This window comes from Ranitomeya variabilis, chromosome 1, assembly GCF_051348905.1.
Source record: "Ranitomeya variabilis isolate aRanVar5 chromosome 1, aRanVar5.hap1, whole genome shotgun sequence".
Classification (NCBI taxonomy): Eukaryota; Metazoa; Chordata; class Amphibia; order Anura; family Dendrobatidae; genus Ranitomeya; species Ranitomeya variabilis.
The window spans coordinates 807,288,920-807,313,219 of NC_135232.1; the positions used below are offsets into that span (position 1 = coordinate 807,288,920).

A 24,300-nucleotide genomic window follows, 5' to 3' on the forward strand; every position below is an offset into this window, starting at 1 on the left:
AAAAATTTGATTTATCTTGAGTCGGCCAGACGTCTGAATCCTAGACAGGCGCGCTGGTCGTTGTTTTTCTCCCGGTTTAATTTTGTGGTTTCGTATCTGCCAGGTACTAAGAATGTGAAGGCGGATGCCCTTTCTAGGAGTTTTGAACCTGATTCCCCTGGTGATTCTAAACCTACGGGTATACTTAAGGATGGGGTGATATTGTCTGCTGTCTTCCCAGACCTGCGACGTGCTTTACAAGAGTTTCAGGCGGATCGGCCTGATCGTTGTCCGCCTGGTAGATTGTTTGTGCCGGATGAGTGGACCAATAGAGTCATCTCGGAGGTTCATTCTTCTGCGTTGGCAGGTCATCCGGGAATTTTTGGTACCAGAGATTTGGTGGCTAGGTCCTTCTGGTGGCCTTCCCTGTCTCGAGACGTGCGTACTTTTGTGCAGTCTTGCGATGTTTGTGCTCGGGCCAAGCCTTGTTGTTCTCGGGCTAGTGGGTTGTTGTTGCCCTTGCCTGTTCCTAAGAGGCCTTGGACACACATCTCTATGGATTTTATTTCTGATCTCCCTGTTTCTCAGAAGATGTCCGTCATTTGGGTGGTGTGTGACCGCTTTTCTAAGATGGTTCATTTGGTGCCCTTGCCCAAGCTGCCTTCCTCATCTGAGTTGGTGCCCCTGTTTTTTCAGAATGTGGTTCGGCTGCATGGTATTCCGGAGAATATCGTTTCCGACAGGGGATCCCAGTTTGTGTCCAGATTTTGGCGGGCGTTTTGTGCCAGGATGGGCATTGATTTGTCTTTTTCGTCTGCATTTCATCCCCAGACAAATGGCCAGACGGAACGTACTAATCAGACCTTGGAGACTTATTTGAGGTGTTTCGTGTCTGCTGATCAGGATGACTGGGTCTCCTTTTTGCCGTTGGCTGAGTTTGCCCTTAATAATCGGGCCAGTTCTGCCACTTTGGTCTCCCCTTTCTTTTGCAATTCAGGGTTCCATCCTCGTTTTTCATCTGGTCAGGTGGAGTCTTCGGATTGTCCTGGAGTGGATACCATGGTGGATAGGTTGCATCGTATTTGGGGGCAGGTGGTGGACAATTTGGAGTTGTCCCAGGAGAAGACTCAACGTTTTGCTAATCGCCATCGTCGTGTTGGTCCTCGTCTTCGTGTTGGGGACTTGGTGTGGTTGTCCTCCCGTTTTGTCCCTATGAGGGTCTCTTCTCCTAAGTTTAAGCCTCAGTTCATCGGTCCTTATAAGATTTTGGAAATTCTTAACCCTGTGTCTTTTCGTTTGGACCTCCCAGCATCCTTTGCTATCCATAATGTCTTCCATCGGTCATTATTGCGGAGGTATGAGGTACCACTTGTGCCTTCTGTTGAGCCTCCTGCTCCTGTGCTGGTTGAGGGTGAATTGGAGTACGTGGTGGAGAAAATCTTGGACTCCCGTGTTTCCAGACGGAGACTTCAATATCTGGTGAAATGGAAGGGCTACGGTCAAGAGGATAATTCTTGGGTTACAGCTTCTGATGTTCATGCTTCTGATTTGGTCCGTGCCTTTCATAGGGTTCATCCAGATCGCCCTGGTGGTTCTTGTGAGGGTTCGGTGCCCCCTCCTTAAGGGGGGGGTACTGTTGTGATTCGGTTCGTGGGCTCCCCCGGTGGTCTCTTGTGGTACTGGTGTCCTGCAAGCTTTGCCTTCTCAGTTCACCTGTTCCTATCAGGATGTGGGAGTATCCTATTTAACCTTGCTCCTTAGTCATTCTTATGCTGGCCATCAATGTATCCAGAGTGATTCTGTTGCATGTTCCTGCTCCCAGTTTTCTGCTCAGCTAAGTTGGACACTTTAGTCCTTAAGTCTATTTTTGTATGTTTTGTCCAGTTTGCACTTATGTGAATCTCTGCAGCTGGAAGCTCTTGTTGGGCTGAAATTACCACTCCAGTGGCATGAGTTGTCACATGAGTTAAGGTAATTTCAGGATGGTGTTTTGAAGGGTTTTGCAGCTGACCGCGAAGTCCTCTGTTGTATCTTTCTGCTATTTAGTTAGCGGGCCTCTCTGTGCTAAATCTGCTTTCATACTACGTGTGTCTTTTCATCTGCTCTCACCGTTATTATATGTGGGGGGCTGCTATCTCCTGTGGGGACATTCTCTGGAGGCAAGCCAGGACTGTGTTTTCTTCTACCAGGGGTAGTTAGTTCTCCGGCTGGCGCGCGGCATCTAGAGACAACGCAGGAATGCCCCCTGGCTACTTCTAGTGTGGTGTGTAGGTTTAGCATCGCGGTCAGCTCTAGTTTCCATCACCCGAGAGCTTGTCCGTTTATTCTATGCTTCTGATGTTTCCTTGCCATTGGAAACCATAACAGTGGCCATAATACTTTAGGACTAAATTATAATCTATGGGCGACTGCATTATATTCTGTGGGGGGCTGAATTATATTCTATGTGGGGTTGCGTTATACTATATGAAGTCAGAATTATATTCTATATGGGGACTGCATTATACTCTATGGAGGACTATGGGAAGTGTATTATACTCTATGGAGGACTACGGGGAGTGTATTATACTCTATGGAGGTCTATAGGGAGTGTATTATACTCTATGGAGGGCTCTGGGTGTGTATTATTCTCTGGGCAGTGTATTATACTATATGGAGGACTATTGGGAGTCTATTATCCTATATGGAGGACTATGGGGAGTCTATTATAATATATAGAGGACTATGGGGAGTCTATTATACTATATTGAAGACTATGGGGAGTGTATTATACTATATGGAGGTCTAGGGGGAGTCTATTATACTATATGGAGGACTATGGGGAGTGTATTATACTATATGGAGGGCTATGGCGAGTGTATTATACTACAGTATATGGAGGACTAGGGGGAGTATATTATACTATACGGAGGACTATGGGGGTGCATTATACTATATGGAGAACTATGGGGGTGTATTATACTATATTATTATTATTTATTATTATAGCGCCATTTATTCCATGGCGTTTTACATGTGAGGAGGGGTATACATAATAAAAACAGGTACAATAATCTTGAACAATACAAGTCACAACTGGTACAGGAGGAGAGAGGACCCTGCCCGTGAGGGCTCACAATCTACAAGGGATGGGTGAGGATACAGTAGGTGAGGATAGAGCTGGTCGTGCAGTGGTTTGGTCGATCGGTGGTTACTGCAGGACTATATGGAGGACTAGAGGGAGTGCAAAATGTAGGATATTTATCAAGTAATTGGACTGGTTATGCCAGAACAAAAATCATTGTTCTCATCAGCACATCGCCCAGTGAAAACTGCAGATATGCTAAGATGATACTGTATGGGGACAGATTGATTTACTAGTGATCATTCTGTCCTCATCATTATTCCTCAGCCGGTGTAAAGAGGCTGGGAAACAAGTGGCGAATGACTTCAACATTGTTGATCACACTCGTTTAGTGGCCTGAAATCAGCGCATGTAAATACAACCAAATGTTTCTGTGTGATGTGCAATTTGTTAGTATTTGGGGCCCCATTTTAAACTTTTGCCTAGGGCCCCACTTTGCCTAAAACTGGCCCTGCCTCTATGGTTACCATCCTGACCCATCGCCGACCCCCAAACATGTGACGGGAGTCGGCAATGTGATCATTTCCGGCCGCGCGGCCGGAAGCGCCGGTTAAATGCCGCTGTCAGCGTTTGACAGCGGCATTTAACTGGTTAATAGCGGCGGGTGAATCGCGTTTTCACCCGCCGCTATTGCGGGCACATGTCAGCTGTTCAAAACAGCTGACATGTCCCGGCTTTGAGGTGGGCTCAACGCCGGAGCCCACATCAAAGCAGGGGACCCGACCTCCGCAGTAATAGTACAGCGGAGGTCGGGAAGGGGTTAATGTTTCGTTGCTTTTACACAATAAAAACTTATATAGAAGAAATAATTACTTTTGCATCGCTTTATTCTGAGAGCTATAACTTTTTTATTTTTCGGCTGATGGAGCTATTATGGCAGCTTGAGTTTTGTGGGACAAGATGACGTTTCAGAGGTACCATTCTTATTTACATAAATTATTTATTTACATCTCTACAACAACTGTTAAGAGGAGACTTTGTGCAGCAGGCCTTCATGGTAAAATAGCTACTAGGAAACCACTGCTAAGGACAGGCAACAAGCAGAAGAGACTTGTTTGGGCTAAAGAACACAAGGAATGGACATTAGACCAGTGGAAATCTGTGCTTTGGTCTGATGAGTCCAAATTTGAGATCTTTGGTTCCAACCACTGTGTCTTTGTGCGACGCAGAAAAGGGGAACGGATGGACTCTACATGCCTGGTTCCCACCGTGAAGCATGGAGGAGGAGGTGTGATGGTGTGGGGGTGCTTTGCTGGTGACACTGTTGGGGATTTATTCAAAATTGAAGGCATACTGAACCAACATGGTTACCACAGCATCTTGCAGCGGCATGCTATTCCATCCGGTTTGCGTTTAGTTGGACCATCATTTATTTTTCAACAGGACAATTACCCCAAACACACCACCAGGCTGTGTAAGGGCTATTTGACCAAGAAGGAGATTGATGGGGTGCTACGCCAGATGACCTGGCCTCCACAGTCCCCAGACCTGAACCCAATCGAGATGGTTTGGGGTGAGCTAGACCGCAGAGTGTAGGCAAAAGGGCCAACAAGTGCTAAGCTGTTATGAACTGGTGGCCTAGGAGCAGCATGGAAGAGCTCTGGAGTAGGTGGCCTCTATACTGACCGCAGACCCTGAACTTAACACATCAACTAGAAGTAGCCGTGGGATGTTCCTGTCACTCCCTAGACACCTCGTCACGGCCGGAGGACTAATTACACCTAAAGGAAGAAACAGGAATACTATCTTGCCTCAGAGAAAATTCCCAAAGGAAAGGCAGCCCCCCACAAATATTGACTGTGAGAGGAGAGGGAAATTACAAACGCAGACTGAAAATAGAATTTAGCAAAGGAGGCCACGCTACCTAGAAAGAAAAGACAGGAAAGAGTACTGTGCGGTCAGTATAAAAAATACTACAAAATCCACCACAGAGAATACAAAAATCTCCACACCTAAAGGCATGGAGGGTAACTCTGTGACTCCAGAGCTTCCAACTTGGCTGAGTAAATCTTAACACAGACAAAGCTGGACAAGAAAAAACATAGCAATTCACAGAACTATTAAGTCCACCGCATGTGGACTGCAAAAACAGAGCCAGGACTTATCTTTGATGATTTGGACAATCCAGAAGGAGAAACCAAGCAGAGATGTGGATCCCTAGAAAACAATGGACAACTGGCACTCAATAAAGGAAGGAGCCAGACTAAATAGCCCCGTCCAAAGTGGAAGAAGCTGATGACTGTTGTGAAGGACAAACAGCAGCACTACCACTTATAACCACCGGAGGGAGCCTAAGAGCAGAACCCACAACAGAATTCACAACACTAAGCATCTCTGGGAACTCCTTCAAGATTGTTGGAAGACCATTCCCGGAGACTACCTCTTGAAGCTCATCAAGAGAATGCCAAGAGTGTGCAAAGCAGTCATTAAAGCAAAAAGTGGCTACTTTCAAGAACCTAGAATATAAGACATAATTTTAGTCGTTTCACACTTTTTTTGTTAAGTATAAAATTCCACATGTGTTAATTCATAGTTTTGATGCCTTGATGCCTTCAGGGTGAATGTACAATTTTCATAGTCATGAAAATACAGAAAAATTTTTAAATGAGAAGGTGTGTCCAAACTTTTGGTCTGTACTGTATGTATATATATATATATATATATATATATATATATATATATATATATATATATATATACACACACACACACACACACACACACACACACACACACTTATTATTTTGTAATTTTACAACTTCACTTTTTTTTTTTTTTGTTTACTTAGCCCCACTATGGGACTTTTTTCACTTTCTGTAGTCTTTATTGCAGTTATAAGGTATGGCAATGCAAAAAATAGCAGAAAAAACCCCAAAACAAAACAGCACTAATGAATGACTTTGGTCCAAGTGCTGTCCATGGCAAAAACAGATAGCACCTTATATCATGTTCCATGGACATGCTCAGAAATCACCCAGAGAAAGTGGTTAGGACTCACCTTTGGGGAGTTCGAACATGTCCTAAGATGCCAGTGCCATGTTCCGTATCCTTCATGAAGACTTCATTGTCTACTCCGTTTTGAGTACACGAGTCAGAGGCACTCCTCGGCCTCTGGATTACAGAAGTAAATGTTGCCCCTACTAAACTTCTAGTCCTCTCATGTTTGGGAATGTAGCTGCTTGTTCCTGGAGATATGAGGGACGTTGTATCATTTTGTTTGCCATCAACTGTAGACGGAGAATTGTCCTCCCATCTTTCAGCCATTTCTGTTTGTACCGTTGAAATATCTATACCATTAATAGCAGCATTTTCTAAACATACCGACAAATTAGGAGACTGTAGAAAATCACCACAATTCTCTTCTCCACCACCTCTTGTTAAAAAAGTTCCCTCTACTGCACTTTCACTAGAGTCCATGATGGGTGAAGATAAATAAATTTGGGATTTGGGAAAATCTGCGATTTCTGTGATTTGTGATAGAGAAGATTCCGAGAGAGTTTCTTCTTCGGAAATGGCTGGTAATTCTCTTTCCACGTACATATAGGATTTCCTTTCTGGAGCAACCACGGCAGGAGATGTTGGCTCTTCTTGAGTTGGAACCATAACGTCATCTATAGGATTTAATGGCTGGTAGACATTATTGCCACCATCACCAGCTATCAAATGGCATTCTGGTTGAGAGAGTCTGTTAGAGCGCGGAGATGTGTGTTGAGGGTCTAGGGAGCAATTATTGCCCCCACCGTCATCCCCTTCTGCATTTTGAGGCCTGCTCTGTAATTTGTCATGTAAACAGTGTTCAGAATTGTCATCGTGTGTAACTGGGCAGAGCTCCTCCACTCCTCCTATATCTGCTTGGCATTGTGTCTGTTCATCTAACTGTCCATATGCAGCTCGAAATGTATCATTCTCCCTGTGCTCCGTGGTTCCATATTCAGGGAATTCGTTGTTGACACTAGAAGTCTGAGGAAGCAATCTTGTATTTCCAGGGTCATCTGTTGAAATGAACAGAAATAGCATTATAACTCAACAATTGTGATTTCTGCATTAAAAAGACACTAAAACATAAACATCTAATATATTTTGCACAGTCACACGTCTGGACCCCGAGAGCGTCATAGGCTATGTTGTGAGGCAAAATTTTAACCCGCGCGTTCCAATTCACCAAACAATTTTGCCCCTATCTACATAATGGGGAAAAAGTGAAAGGAATTGACAGCTGCCAGATGTGAACAAGGGGGACTTAAAGAATGAGAGCGATGGCGCCAAAGAGTATATACCGTAGGTGGGGCCCCGACATGGGATACTCACCACACACAGGGATATGAACACACACACAAAATGTGCCACACACTACCACGTGCTTGAACACATATACCACCCTCAGCACACATTTCACCACACATACACCAACCTCGCCACATAAAAGTCGAAACACAAAAGTCACCACTCAAAACTCGCCACGCGCAAAATTCGCCACATGCAAAACTAGGCTCACGCAAAACTAGCCACACGTGCAAAACTCACCTCATGGAAAACTCGCCACATGCAAAACTAGGCTCATGCAAAACCCGCCACACGTGCAAAACTCACCTAGGTACATACTATATACAGGAGCAGATGACATACAGGTACATACTATATACAGGAGCAGATGACATACAGGTATATACTATATACAGGAGGAGATGACACATAGGTAGATACTATATACAGGAGGAGATGACATACAGGTATATACTATGTACAGGAGATGACATACAGGTACATACTATATACAGAAGATGACACATAGGTATATACTATATACAGGAGGAGATGACACACAGGTACATACTATATACAGGGGAGATGACACACAGGTATATACTATATACAGGAGGAGATGACATACAGGTATATACTATATACAGGAGGAGATGACACATAGGTATATACTATATACAGGAGGAGATGACACAGGTACATACTATATACAGGGAAGATGAATGACACACAGGTATATACTATATACAGGGGAGATGACATACATGTATATACTATATACAGGAGGAGATCACATACAGGTATTTACTATATACAGGGGAGATGACATACAGGTATATGCTATATACAGGAGGAGATGACACACAGATACATACTATATACAGGGGAGAGGACATACAGGTACATACTATATACAGGGGAGATGACATACATGTATATACTGAGGGGAAAAAGAGATGTGAGGTGAAAATGAAGCGTGAGGTGAAAATGAGAGGAGGGGAAATACTGGAGTGATCGGAAAATGACAGGGGTTAGGGGGGGAAATGAGAGGCTTGAGGGGGAAAATGAGAGGAGTGAGGGAAAAATAAGAGGTGTGAGGGGAAAATGAGAGGAGTGAGGGGGAAAATGAGAGGTGTGAGGAGGAAAATGAGAGATGTGAGGGGGTAAATGAGAGATGTGAGGGGAAAATGAGAGATGTGAGGAGGAAAATGAGAGGCGTGATGGGAAAATGACAGATATGAGGGGGAAAATGAAAGGCGTGATGGGAAAATGAGAGATATGAGGGGGAAAATGAGAAATGTGAGGGGGAAAATGAGAGATGTGAGGGGGAAAATGAGAGAAGTGAGGTTTTATAACTAACCACAGTTAGTTACTATGCCTGGGCAACGCTGGGCTCTTTAGCTAGTAAAAAATAAAAGTACATTTCTACAATGCCTCCTACATACTGCAGAAATCTGCAAGACTTTCAATCAGCAGTAGTAAGTAGCAGCTTTGCAGTAGTATTGCAGACACAGAGGGAGCACTGCCCTCCAGCCTCATTCATCCTTTGGTTTCAGGACATCACAGCTAGCACCAGAAGGTTGGCTTGTGTCCACTTACTAAACTGGACACAAATAGCCGTACAATGTAGAAGGAGCTGAAGTCATTAATCAGTACAACTCCACAGAAAGAACTGAAGTGCTCTTCAAATAGATGCTTTTTTTAAGGGAACTTGACAGCTGATATATGCTGCCCAATAATCGGGCACCATGTATCAGACACCGGCTGCATGATTTCAGCCACATATGTAAACTCGAAAATGCTGTGGAGAGACTAGTCAAGCAGGCAGGTCTCCCATGGCTCCTCCCTTCATGCTGCCCTGGAGTGACAGTTCTCTCACTTCGTGTGACTCTGTCGATCGGGCAGCATGTATCAGCTTTTAGGTTCCTTATAATGCTTTTTTTTTCATTTCCATTGTATTGTTTTAGTATGAGCTGTTAGTAGGTTATAAAAAGCACAGTGTGACCATACCCTTGCTGATACCCAGCTTTCCAAGACCCCTGAATGGCAAACCAGATTAGCTGTTCTATGATATCAGAAATAGAAGTTTATTAATACACAAATGGGTAGATTTGGCATGTTGCAGTCTGGTAAAGCTCTAATGACCTGTGGTAGAAGGCATATCAGTTATATAAGCTACATACAATATATATATATATCTATCTATATAATCGTCTAAGGGATACTTCCGTCTGTCTGTCTTTCTGGAACGGAAATCCCGCGTCGCCGACTGGTGGCGGCCGGTAGGCCGCGACCAATCAACGACAGTCTTAGTCCGGCCACGATTGGCCCCTCCCTACTCTCCTCCAGTCAGCGCCAGTGTGTCGCCCCATCCCGGACCAAATTTTTACTATTGATGCTGCCTATGCAGCATCAATAGTATAAAGACTAGATGTTTCCAGCCAGCTAACGCTCGGCATGCTCATTGCTATCTAATTAATGCTGCTGGTGATTAAACTAACGTAAATAATGACAACATTCAATAGCGCTTACGCAGGTGGTAAATTAACTTAAAAATAAGTTAATAACAATAGTGTGGTAATGTGTTGGGGCGGGATTGTGTGTGGTGATGTGTTGGGGGCAGGATTGTGTGTGGTAATGGGGTGGGGGGCGTGATTATGTGTGGTGATGTGTTGGGGGGCGGGATTATGTGGTGATGTTGTGGGGGGGCGGGATTGTGTGGTAATGTGGTGAGGGGGCCGGATTATATGTGGTAATGTGGTGGGGGGCGAAATTATGTGTGGTGATGTGGTGGGGGGCAGGATTATGTGTGGTGATGTGGTGGGGGGCAGGATTATATGTGGTGATGGGGTGGGGGCGGAGCTACTGTGCAGGGGGCGGGATTAGCGAGTAATCACGATGCCTCTTTTATATATATATATATATATATATTGTTAAAAAAAATTTCTATTCTCACCTTCCGACGTCCACCGCTGCACGCGATGCTGCCGCCAGCTTCCGTTCCCAGAGATGCATTGCAAAATTACCCAGATGACTTAGCGGTCTAGCGAGACCGCTAAGTCATCTGGGTAATTTCACAATGCATCTCTGGGAACGGAAGCTGGCGGCCGCATCGCGCGCGTCGGGACAGCTTCGGTGGACGACGGAGGGTGAGTATATAACTATTTTTTATTTTAATTCTTTTTTTTAACAGGGACATGGTGCCCACACTGCTATATACTATTTGGGCTGTTATATACTAGGTGGGCTGTGTTATATACTATGTGGGCTGTGTTATATACTGCATGGGAGGTGTTATATACTACGTGAGCCGTGCTGTATATTACGTGGGCTGTGTGTCACGGGGAGACAAGGTGAGCAAGAACTAATAACCCGGGCCCCTGCAATTTCCCTCAGACTAGGGAAATCCTGACTGACCCTCTACCTAGAGTTTACACTGATGGTGTGCATGTCTAGGCCTCGACCCTCACCCTGTCTCCTGTTTCAACCCTAGGCTGACACCAACCGCCCACCACCCAGTGAAGAGGTAATACACCAATACCCACAGTTAGCACAGACAAGGATAAAGGAAAATATACACCACGCCGCAGTCACTCAGGAATACACTATAAATGTGCAGGGCAAAATAAATACAAATATAGGAAGGAGTAAATAAGACTAAGGAAAATACACCACAAGCAACGAATCTCCAACAACCAGCTCTCCACTCCGGACCGAGATAACAACGCACAAGACAGAAGCTATATTCGGCGACGCCCAATGATCCGGAGAACTATTTAAAGGCCATGGGCATGGCCCAGCTTCCAATCCGAGGATCAGGTAAATTAACCCTGGAACAGCTGGACAAAACCTAGCAGAAGCCAATGAGCAAATAGTGGTCAAAAGCGGAATTACCGCTGTCTGTCGAACGACCTGGTCTGAACAGCGTCCGACATGACACTGTGTTATATACTGCCTGGCTGCTATATACTATGTGGGCAGTGTTAGATACTACGTGGGCTGTGCTATATATTACATGGGCTGTGTTATATACTATGTGGCTGCTATATACTACGTGGCTGTGCTATATACTACGTGGCTGTGCTATATACTACGTGGCTGTGCTATATACTATGTGGCTGTGCTAAGCGCGACGTACATACATACATATTCTAGAATACCCGATGCGTGTTATATACTATATGGGCTGTGCTATATATTACGTGGGCTGTGTTATATACTGCCTGGCTGCAAAATACTCCGTGGGCAGTGTTATATACTGCGTGGGCTGCGTTATTGTCATGTCGGACGCTGTTCAGACCAGGTCGTTCGACAGACAGCGGTAATTCCGCTTTTGACCACTATTTGCTCATTGGCGTCGGCTAGATTTTATCTAGCTGTTCCGGGGTTAATTTACCTAATCCTCGGATTGGAAGCTGGGCCATGCCCATTGCCTTTAAGGGTATGTGCACATGTTGCGGATTTCTTGCAGAAATTTCCTGAAGAAAACCGGAAATTTTCTGCAAGAAATCCGCATTTTTTTTTTTTGCGTTTTTTTTCCGTTTTTTTCGCGTTTTTTTAGCATTCTGCAAGCGTAATTAGCTTGCAGAATGCTAAAGTTTTCCAAGCGATCTGTAGCATCGCTTGGAAAACTGACTGACAGGTTGGTCACACTTGTCAAACATAGCGTTTGACAAGTGTGACCAACTTTTTACTATAGATGCAGCTTTTGCAGCATCTATAGTAAAAGATAGAATGTTTAAAAATAATAACAAAAATAAAAAAATGCTTATACTCACCCAGACATCTCCTCACCGGCGTCCGTTCCTCTTCCTATAGCTGGTCTGTGCGCACAGGACCTTCCGTGACGTCACGGTCACGTGAGCAGTCACGGTCACGTGAGCGGTCACATGACCGCTCACGACCAATCACAGGACAGTGACGTCATCGGCAGGTCTTTTCACCGCACACCAGCTACAGGAACCGAAGCGACAGCGTGCAGTGGAGGCGGGAAGACATCGAGGGTGAGTATAGGACTATTTTTTATTTTAATTCTTATTTTTTGACCACTTATATGGTGCCCAGTGCGTGGAGGAGAGTCTCCTCTCCTCCACCCTGGGTACCAACCGCACATAATCTGCTTACTTCCCGCATCGTGGGCACAGCCCCGTGCGGGAAGTAAGCAGATCAATGGACCCCTAGGTGTGCGGAATCCCCTGCAATTCCGCATTTTAATGAACATGTTGCTTTTTTTTCCGCGATGCGATTTTTTCGCGGAAAAAAAGGCTACATTTGCACAAAAAATGCGGAATACACTTAAAATAATAGGAGGCATATGTAAGCGTTTTTTTCACGTTTTTATAGCGAAAAAACGCGAAAAAAACGCGAAAAATACTTAACGTGTGCACATGGCCTAAATAGCTCTCCTGATCATTGGGCGTCGCCGATTATAGCTTCTGTCTTGTGCGTTGTTATCTCGGTCTGGAGTGGAGAGCTGATTGTTGGAGATTCGTTGCTGGTGGTGTATTTTCCTTTGTCTTATTTACTCCTTCCTACATTTGTATTTATTTTGCCCTGCACATTTATAGTGTATTCCTGAGTGACTGCGGCGTGGTGTATATTTTCCTTTATCCTTGTCTGTGCTAACTGTGGGTATTGGTGAATTACCTCTTCACTGGGTGGTGGGCGAAGGTTTCAGCCTAGGGTTGAAACAGGAGACAGGGTGAGGTTCGAGGCCTGGACATGCACACCATCAGTGTAAACTCCAGGTAGAGGGTCAGTCAGGATTTCCCTAGTCTGAGGGAAATTGCAGGGGCCCGGGTTATTAGCTCTCACTCACCTACGGTAGTCTCCTGTTGTGAATTCCGTTCTCGGACTCCCTCCTGTGGTCATGAATGGTACTTTGGTTAGTTCTGCTCTTGGACTCCCTCTGGTGGCTTCGAGCGGAACTGCTGATCACTGAGGTTGGCTTTATCAGCTGCTCTCGTTTATTTCTATGCTGGCTTCCCTATTTAACTCCACTCAGATCGTTACTTCATGCCAGCTGTCAATGTGTCAGTATTGGTTCAGATCTCTCTTGGACTTCTCTGAGGACCTGTCTACTCCAGCAGAAGCTAAGTCTTTGCTAGTTCATTTGTTGTTACTGCTTCCTGAATATATCTCTTAGTACTGCTAATTTCTAGTCCAGCTTGCTATCATGATATTCCCTTGCTAGCTGGAAACTCTGGGGGTGCAGAGTGGCACCTCCACACCGTGAGTCAGTGTGGGGAGTCTTTTTGCTTACTCTGCGTGGTTTTTTGTAGTCTTTTGTGCTGACCGCATAGTTCCCTTTTCTATCCTCTGACTATTTAGTGAAATCTGTCCTCCTTTGCTAAAACCTGTTTCATTCCTGTGTTTGTGACTTTCCTCTTAACTCACAGTCAATATATGTGGGGGTCTGCCTTTACCTTTGGGGAATTTCTCTGAGGCAAGGTAAGGCTTCTATTTCTATCTTTAGGTGTAGTTAGCTCTTAGGCTGTGAATAGGCGTCTAGGGAGAGTTAGGTACGCTCCACGGCTATTTCTAGTGTGTGTGATAGGAGTAGGGTTTGCGGTCAGCAGAGTTCCCACTTCCCCAGAGCTAGTCCCGATTTTGAGTTTACTCATCAGGTCATTCCGGGTGCTCCTAACCACCAGGTCCATAACAGTCTCCCCGTGACATTATAATCGGCCCAACAACAACAACAAAAAAGGGGTTTCTTTTTTTTTTGTGTTTGTCATGGATCCCATGACTTCTATAACCCGCCAGCTGGAGGCGCTGTCCCTACAGGTCACTGAGTTGAGGGGGCAGTACAGCAACAGGGACTAGCAGTAGCTAATGTGCAAGCTGGAGCGACAGGAAGAGTTGCTGAGCCTAAATTTCCTTTGCCTGAAAAATTTGCTAGGGAACGCAGTAAATTTGTTTCTTTTCGTGAAGCTTGCAAACTATATTTCCGTATGCGCCCGATCTCCTCGGGTAATGAGGCTCAGCGTGTGGGCCTGGTGTTGTCATTGTTAAGCGGGGATCCCCAAGCATGGGCGTTTTCTTTGCCTTCTGATTCTGCTGCATTTGACTCTGTGGAGAGTTTTTTTTCTCTCTTGGAAAAATCTACGATGAGCCTGACAGAATGGCTCTAGCAGAATCTAAGATACGCACTATTCGCCAGGGGGAGCGAGTTGCAGAGGATTACTGTTCTGAATTTTGTCGCTGGGCGATCGATACACAATGGAATGATCCAGCATTGCGGAGTCAGTTTATACAAGGGATTTCTGGAAGGGTTAAAAAAGCCCTTCTGATGTACGAGACTCCTACTTCTCTAGATTCCGCTATGAGTCTGGTGGTCCGCATTGATCGCCGTTTGCGTCAGGGGGAGCATGAGACACCGCCTATGGGAGAGGGTTTAGGTTCACGTGAGGTTACTGCAGGTGAGCCCACAGAGCCTATGCAAATCGCAGGGGTGTCACATGTGAAGCGTCGAGTCCCTGAGCTCAGGAAGCAGGGAGCCTGTTTTTACTGTGGTAAAACTGGTCATTTTATTAACATCTGTCCTCTGCTGTCTTAGAAAAATGTAACGGCGGAAAACTTCTAAGCTCAGAGGGTGTGGAGGAGACCAATCTGAGCTTATGTATATCCTCCATGGTGGTTTCTCAATGCATGCTCCCTGCTAAGGTTTTTATCGCTGGCAGTGAGCTGCCAATTACTGTTTTTGTGGATAGTGGTTCAGCCACATATCTCATTGATGAGGAGTTTGCGCGCACAGCAGGTTTTAGGATTGAAAAACTGTCTCATCCTATCCGCGTGGTCACCATCAATGCTGCTCCTCTCTCTCAGGGGGAGATTACTGAATTTGTGGCTGAGGTGAAACTCCACATTGGAGTTCTACATTCCGAGCGGGTTACATGTAAGGTGCTCAGGAATCTTCCTGCTCAGGTGGTTTTGGGTTTTCCTTGGTTGTCTATGCACAACCCGGTAATTGACTGGAAAACTCAGGACATAATTCAGTGGAGCAAGTTCTGCCAGGAGAATTGCCTGGCCACATGTGTGGCTGCTGTGACTTCAAGCGTTCCGGAGTCACTTCTGGATTTTGTGGATGTGTTCTCTGAGAAGGGTTGTTCAGAGTTGCCGCCATATCGTCCCTATGACTGTTCTATCAGGTTTAAACCAGGGGCCAAATTGCCTAAAGCAAGGATGTTTAACATCTCCGGTCCGGAGAGACAAGCGTTAAAAGATTACATTGCTGAAAGCTTGAGCAAAGGGCACATCAGGCCGTCATCCTCGCCGGTGGCAGCAGGGTTCTTCTTCGTGAAGAAGAAAGATGGCGGATTACGCCTGTGTTTGGATTTCAGGGAGTTGAACCAGATTACGGTTCGTGATCCATACCCTATGCCACTGATAGCAGATTTGTTCAACCAGGTGGCAGGTGCTAAGTGGTTTACCAAGCTTGACCTCAGGGGAGCGTACAACCTCATAAGAGTTCGTCAAGGTGATGAGTGGAAGACGGCTTTTAATACCCCTGAGGGTCATTTTGAAAATTTGGTGATGCCATTTGGGTTGACTAACGCACCCGCAGTGTTCCAACATTTCATCAATGATGTATTCTCGCATGTTTTGGGGAAATTCGTTATCGTGTACCTAGATGACATTCTCATATATTCTTGCGACCGTGATGCTCATTTAGATCATGTCAGGCAAGTGTTACAGCTTCTCAGAGAGAATAAGCTGTATGCTAAACTTGAGAAATGTGTATTTTCTGTTCAAGAGTTGCCTTTCTTGGGTTATATTGTGTCTGCTTCTGGTTTTAAAATGGATGCCGCTAAGGTGCAAGCGGTGCTGCATTGGGAAGGTCCTGATAACCTGAAAGCACTTCAGCGGTTCCTTGGGTTTTCTAACTACTATAGGAAATTTATCAAGGATTTTTCCACCATTGCTAATCCGCTAACTGACGTGACTAAAAAGGGTACCAATTTCTCCGCTTGGCCTGAGGCTGCTGTGCGCGCATTTGAATTTCTTAAGAACAGTTTTGTTTCAGCCCTTATTCTTGTGCAGCCAGACGTATCAAAACCTTTTGTTGTGGAAGTCGATGCGTCTGAGGTTGGTGTGGGGGCAGTACTATCTCAAGGCTCATCTTTGAGTGGTTTACGTCCGTGCGCCTATTTCTCCAAGAAACTGTCGTCCGCCGAACGTAACTACGATATCGGCAACAGGGAGTTGTTAGCAATCAAGTTGGCCTTTGAGGAATGGCGACACTTCTTGGAGGGGTCGGTACATCAGGTAACTGTTATTACCGATCATAAGAATCTGCTGTATTTGGAGTCAGCCAAGCGTCTGTCCCCCAGGCAGGCTCGCTGGGCAGTTTTTCACGCGGTTCAATTTTGTTGTCACTTATAGACCGGGGTCTAAAAACACTAAGGCGGATGCTCTGTCCAGGTGTTTTCTGGGGTGAGAACCTCGGGAGGATCCAGTACCCATCCTCCAAAAGGGTGTTGTGGTTTCGGCTCTCACTACCGAGGTTGAGGCTGAGATTGCCGAGGCTCAGGAGGAGGTACCATCTGAGCTTCTCATCAACAAGTCTTTTGTACCGTTTCATCTCCGCTTAAAGGTTTTGGCGGAGCATCATGATGCTGTCCTGGCTGGCCACCCAGGAGTTAGAGGTACCTTGGAGTTGGTGTCACGTCGGTTTTGGTGGCCCAAGATCCAACAGGACGTGGTCTCATACTTGTCAGCTTGCACCACGTGCGCTAGGGCTAAGACGCCCCGCTCCCGTCCTGTTGGCATTCTACTTCCTCTTGAGGTACCTAGTAAGCCGTGGACGGAAATCTCCATGGATTTCATCACTGATTTGCCCTCCTCAGCTGGGAACACGGTCATCTTGGTGATTGTTGATCGGTTTTCTAAAATGTCGCACTTTGTGTCTTTGCCTTCGTTGCCTAACGCTAAGACTCTGGCTCAGGTATTTGTGCAGGAGGTGGTCAGACTTCATGGGGTTCCGTCTGACATCGTGTCTGATAGGGGTACTCAGTTTGTGGCAAAATTTTGGAAAGCATTTTGCTCACGGCAGGGGATCAAGTTTTCTCATTCTTCGGCATTTCATCCTCAGTCAAATGGTCAGATGGAGCGTATGAACCAAAATTTTGAACAGTACCTACGCTGCTTTGTCTCTGATAACCAGGAGGAGTGGTCTACCTTTCTTCCTTTGGCTGAGTTTGCCATCAATAATCACCGCTAGGAGTCATCTGGGGAGTCTCCGTTTTTTTGTGTTTACGGGCTACATCCTCAATTTTGTACTTTGAGTCAGGGGGGCTCTTCCGGCGTCCCGGAGGAAGACCAGTTAGGAGCACAATTATCATCAGTCTGGAGGAGAGTTAAACAGCGCCTGTTGAGTGTGGGTGCTAGGTACAAACGTGTGGCTGACAGTAGGCGTGTGCCAGGTCCGGACCTGTTATGATCTGGTGGCCTAAGAGCAGCATGAGACGTACTCTGGAGAAGGTGGTACCTGTACTGACCGCAGACCCTGAACTTAACACCGCAACTAGAAGTAGCTGAGGAATGTACCTAGCACTCCCTGGACATCTCGACACAGCCGGAGGACTAATTACCCCTAGAGATAGAAAAGGGAAAACTATCTTGCCTCAGAGAAAATTCCAAAAGGAAAGACAGCCCCCCACAAATATTGACTGTGAGAGGAGAGGGAAAAAAACATACACAGACTGAAATCAGAATTTAGCAAAGGAGGCCACGTCTAGCTAAATAGAAAGGATAGGACAGAGTACTATGCGGTCAGTATTAAAACACTAGAAAATATCCACCACAGAAAATACAAAAACTCCACAGCTAACTAAAGATATGGAGGGTATATCTGCATCTCCAGAGATACCAGCTTGGCTAAACAAATCCTTATACAGACCAAGCTGGACAAGACAAAAACATGGAAAAGAACTGAACAATAGGCCACAGCATGTGGACAGCAAAAAATCAAGGCCAGAACTTATCTTTGTTGAAAAGAACTGCAAAGCAGGAGAGACCAGGCAGAGATGTGAATCCTCCAGGAACAATGGCCAACTGGCACTGACCAAAGGGTGAAGCAAGACTAAATAGCCCAGTCAGATTTGCAAGAAGTGAACACACCTGATAAATGCTGCGATTCAGAGACAGCAGCGCTACCACTTACAACCACCGGAGGGAGCCCAAGAGCAGAATTCACAACACGGACCTGAGTGTGGATGACTGGGTGTGGTTTCCACAAAAAACATAAGACTCAAAATACCGTCCCTTAAATTGGGTCCACGGTTAATTGGTCCATTTAGGACACAACGTGCTCCACAGGTCTCTTCTAAAGAAGGTGGTGGGTACTGTGGACGCGGCGCCTATGCCACCTCCAGTCTTGGTGGATGGTAATTTGGAGTTTGAAGTCTCCAAGGTGGTTGACTCTCGTGTAGTGCGCCGCACTTTACAGTACTTGGTACACTGGCGTGGTTATGGGCCTGAGGAGAGGTCCTGGGTGCCAGCCTCGGACATTCATGCAGATCGGCTGGTCAGGTTTTTTCATCGTCGCCATCCAGACAAGCCGGGTCCTATAAGCTGTGAGGGCCCTGGGGTCCCTCGTAGAGGGCGGGGTACTGTCATGTCGGAAGCTGTTCAGACCAGGTCGTTCGACAGACAGCGGTAATTCCGCTTTTGACCACTATTTGCTCATTGGCGTGGGCTAGATTTTATCTAGCTGTTCCGGGGTTAATTTACCTGATCCTCGGATTGGAAGCTGGGCCATGCCCATTGCCTTTAAATAGCTCTCCTGATCATTGGGCGTCGCCGATTATAGCTTCTGTCTTGTGCATTGTTATCTCGGTCTGGAGTGGAGAGCTGATTGTTGGAGATTCGTTGCTGGTGGTGTATTTTCCTTTGTCTTATTTACTCCTTCCTATATTTGTATTTATTTTGCCCTGCACATTTATAGTGTATTCCTGAGTGACTGCGGCGTGGTGTATATTTTCCTTTATCCTTGTCTGTGCTAACTGTGGGCATTGGTGAATTACCTCTTCACTGGGTGGTGTGCGGAGGTTTCAGCCTAGGGTTGAAACAGGAGACAGGGTGAGGTTCGAGGCCTGGACATGCACACCATCAGTGTACACTCCAGGTAGAGGGTCAGTCAGGATTTCCCTAGTCTGAGGGAAATTGCAGGGGCCCGGGTTATTAGCTCTCGCTCACCTAGTCTCCCCGTGACATTTATATACTACGTGGCCTGTGTTATATACTGTGTGGGCTGTGTTATATACTGCCTGGCTGCTATATACTACTTGGGCATTGTTATATACTGCGTGGGCTGTTATATACTACGTGGCCTGTGTTATATACTGCGTGGGCTGTGCTATATATTATGTGGGCTGTGCTATATACTAAGTGGCTGCTATATACTACGTGGCTGTGCTATATACTACGTGGCTCTCTGTGTTACGTGGGCTGTGCTATATACTATGTGGCTGCTATATACTATGTGGCTGCTATATACTATGTGGCTGTGCCATATACCATGTGGCTGAGCTATATACTATGTGGCTGTGCTATATACTACGTGGCTGTACTAAGCGCGACGTACATACATACAAATTCTAGAATCCCCTATGCGTTAGAATCGGGCCACCATCTAATATATATATATATATATACTAGCTGTACTACCCGGCTTCGCCCGGGTTAATGACTGCTGTTAGCAAAATAGAATGTGTTAACAAAAATTTATTCTGCACACAAAAACCACAAAACAAATAGATAGAAATGTAATTATTAAAAGGCAAAAACTAAGCAAATAGAAGCATTTCACAACATATATTAGCTTTGTTATACTGAGAATGTCTTTGTTGCCTATATTAACCAATCAGAGCTCAGGTTAATTAACTGTAGCAAAATAGAAGCTGAGCTGTGATTGGTTGCTATTGGCAGCCTGATAAATCCCCAGCCAACAGGAAGCCCTCCCCCCTGGCAGTATATATTAGCTCACACATACACATAATAGACAGGTCATGTGACTGACAGCTGCCGTATTTCCTATATGGTACATTTGTTGCTCTTGTAGTTTGCTTATTAATCAGATTTTTATTTTTGAAGGACAATACCAGACTTGTGTGTGTTTTAGGGCGAGTTTTATGTGTCAAGTTGTGTGTGTTGAGTTGCGTGTGGCGACATGCATGTAGCGACTTTTGTGAGATGAGTTTTGTGTGGCGACATGCGTGTAGCAACATTTTGTGTGTTGAGTTGCATGTGACAGGTTAGTGTAGCAAGTTGTGTGCAGCAAGATTTGTGCATGGCGAGTTTTGCGCGTGGCGAGTTTTATGTGTGGTGCATTTTGAGTATGTGCAAGTTTTGTGTGAGGCAACTTTTGCATGTGGTGCAACTTTTGTACATGTGGCAATTTTTCTGTGTGTGCAAGTTTTGCATGAGGTGAGTTTTCCATGAGGTGAGTTTTGCACGTGTGGCGAGTTTTGCGTGAGCCTAGTTTTGCATATGGCGAGTTTTGCATGTAGCGAGTTTTGAGTGGTGACTTTTGTGTTTCGACTTTTATGTGGCGAGGTTGGTGTGTGTGTGTGGTGAAATGTGTGCTGAGGGTGGTATATGTGTTCAAGCACGTGGTAGTGTGTGGCGCATTTTGTGTTTGTGTTCATATCCCCGTGTGTGGTGAGTATCCCATGTCGGGGCCCCACCTTAGCAACTGTACGGTATATACTCTTTGTCGCCATCGCTCTCATTCTTTAAGTCCTCATTGTTCACATCTGGCAGCTGTCAATTTTCCTCCAACACTTTTCCCTTCACTTTTTCCCCATTATGTAGATAGGAGCAAAATTGTTTGGTGAATTGGAACGCGCGGGGTTAAAATTTCACCTCACAACATAGCCTATGACGCTCTCGGGGTCCAGACGTGTGACTGTGCAAAATTTTGTGGCTGTAGCTGCGACGGTACAGATGCCAATCCCGGACATACACACATACATACATACACACATTCAGCTTTATATATTAGATATACCTGTATGTAATCTCCTGTATATAGTATATACCTGTGTGTCATCTCACCTATATATAGTATATATCTGTGTGTCATCTCCTGTATATAGTATATACCTGTATGTCATCTCCTCCTATACATAGCATATACCTGTGTCATCTCCTCCTGTATATACTATATACCTGTAGGTAATCTGCTCCTGTATATAGTATATACCTGTGTGTCATCTCCTCCTGTATATAGTATATACCTGTATGTCATCTCCTCCTGTATGTAGTATGTACCTGTATGTCATCTCCTCCTCTATATAGTATATACCTGTGTGTCATCTCTCCTGTATATAGTATATATCTGTGTGTCATCTCCTCCTGTATATAGTATATACCTGTGTGTCATCTCCCCTGTAAATAGTATATACCTGTGTGTCATCTCCTGTATATAGTATATAGCTGTATGCCATCTCCTCCTGTATTAGCCCTCGTTCACACGTTATTTGGTCAGTATTTTTACCTCAGTATTTGTAAGCTAAAATGGCAGCCTGATAAATCCCCAGCCAACAGTAAGCCCACCCCCTGGCAGTATATATTAGCTCACACATACACATAATAGACTGGTCATGTGACTGACAGCTGCCGGATTCCTATATGGTACATTTGTTGCTCTTGTAGTTTGTCTGCTTATTAATCAGATTTTTTTTTTTGAAGGATACCAGACTTGTGTGTGTTTTAGGGCGAGTTTCGTGTGTCAAGTTGTGTGTGTTGAGTTGCGTGTGGCGACATGCATGTAGGGACTTTTGTGAGATGAGTTTTGTGTGGCGACATGCGTGTAGCAACTTTTTGTGTGTCGAGTTGCATGTGACAGGTTAGTGTAGCAAGTTGTGTGCAGCAAGTTTTGCGCATGGCGAGTTTTGCGCGTGGCGAGTTTTATGTGTGGTGCCTTTTGAGTATGTGCAAGTTTTGTGTGAGGCAACTTTTGCATGTGTTGCAACTTTTGTGCATGTGGCAATTTTTCTGCGTGTGGCAATTTTTCTGCGTGTGCAAGTTTTGCGTGTGGCGAGTTTTGCACGTGTGGCGAGTTTTGCATGTGGAGAGTTTTGCGCGTGGCGAGTTTTGAGCGGCGACTTTTGTGTTTCTACTTTTATGTGGCGAGGTTGGTGTATGTGTGGTGAAATGTGCACTGAGGGTGGTATATGTGTTCGAGCACGTGGTAGTGTGTGGCGCATTTTGTGTGTGTGTTCATATCCCCGTGGTGGTGTGATTATCCCATGTTGGGGCCCCACCTTAGCAACTGTACAGTATATACTCTTTGGTGCCATCGCTGTCATTCTTTAAGTCCCCCTTGTTCACATCTGGCAGCTGTTAATTTGCCTCCAACACTTTTCCTTTCATTTTTTCCCCATTATGTAGATAGGGGCAAAATTGTTTGGTGACTTGGAAAGCGCGGGGTTAAAATTTCACCTCACAATATAGCTTTGACGCTCTCAGGGTCCAGACGTGTGACTGTGCAAAATTTTGTGCCTGTAGCTGCGACGCCTCCAACACTTTTCCTTTCACTTTTTCCCCATTATGTAGATAGGGGCAAAATTGTTTGGTGAATTGGAAAGCGCGGGGTTAAAATTTCACCTCACAACATAGCCTATGACGCTCTCGGGGTCCAGACGTGTGACTGTGCAAAATTTTGTGGCTGTAGCTGCTACGGTTCAGATGCCAATCCCGGACATACATACATACATACATACATACACACACACACACATTCAGCTTTATATATTAGATATATATATATATATATACACACACTCACTGGCCACTTTATTAGGTACACCTGTCCAACTTCTTGTTAAAACTTAATTTCTAATCAGCCAATCACATGGCGGCAACTCAGTGCATTTAGGCATGTAGACATGGTCAAGACAATCTCCTGCAGTTCAAACCGAGCATCAGTATGGGAAAGAAAGGTGATTTGAGTGCCTTTGAACGTGGCATGGTTGTTGGTGCCAGAAGGGCTGGTCTGAGTATTTCAGAAACTGCTGATCTACTGGGATTTTCACGCACAACCATCTCTAGGGTTTACAGAGAATGGTCCGAAAAAGAAAAAAAATCCAGTGAGCGGCAGTTCTGTGGGCGGAAATGCCTTGTTGATGCCAGAGGTCAGAGGAGAATGGGCAGACTGGTTCGAGCTTATAGAAAGGCAACAGTGACTCAAATCGCCACCCGTTACAACCAAGGTAGGCCTAAGAGCATCTCTGAACGCACAGTGCGTCGAACTTTGAGGCAGATGGGCTACAGCAGCAGAAGACCACACCGGGTACCACTCCTTTCAGCTAAGAACAGGAAACTGAGGCTACAATTTGCACAAGCTCATCGAAATTGGACAGTAGAAGATTGGAAAAACATTGCTTGGTCTGATGAGTCTCGATTTCTGCTGCGACATTCGGATGGTAGGGTCAGAATTTGGCGTAAACAACATGAAAGCATGGATCCATCCTGCCTTGTATGGAGCATCTTTGGGATGTGCAGCCGACAAATCTGCGGCAACTGTGTGATGCCATCATGTCAATATGGACCAAAATCTCTGAGGAATGCTTCCAGCACCTTGTTGAATCTATGCCACGAAGAATTGAGGCAGTTCTGAAGGCAAAAGGGGGTCCAACCCGTTACTAGCATGGTGTACCTAATAAAGTGGCCGGTGAGTGTATATATATATATATCAGAATAGGAGAACAAAGGAGTATATAGGTTGATTTAAAACTGTAATATTTTATTATATTGACAATGTATCAAAAATAATGTGCATACAACATACAAAATTCAATAAAGTGCATAAGGAATAGCTAGAGAGTGGACATCCCCCGGTGTGAGTTGTCAAAAATATCAGTGTGCATAATGGCAGGGAGCTGCTAATAGTAAAATCTTTATGCTAGTAGATGAAAAATCACTATAGC

The 24,300-nt window shown here is 45.2% G+C and overlaps 1 protein-coding gene across 5 annotated transcripts in view; it reads right to left on the reverse strand.

Annotated features, from left to right (window-relative positions):
- PSD3 (pleckstrin and Sec7 domain containing 3) overlaps window positions 1-24,300 on the reverse strand; it is a 741,896-nt gene that overhangs the window by 449,034 nt on the left and 268,562 nt on the right. For all 5 annotated transcript variants that reach the window (XM_077274259.1, XM_077274266.1, XM_077274275.1 and 2 more), the window contains one exon: window positions 6,102-7,095. In XM_077274259.1, the coding sequence (XP_077130374.1) occupies window positions 6,102-7,095 (994 nt within the window). The remainder of the gene's footprint in view (window positions 1-6,101; window positions 7,096-24,300) is intronic.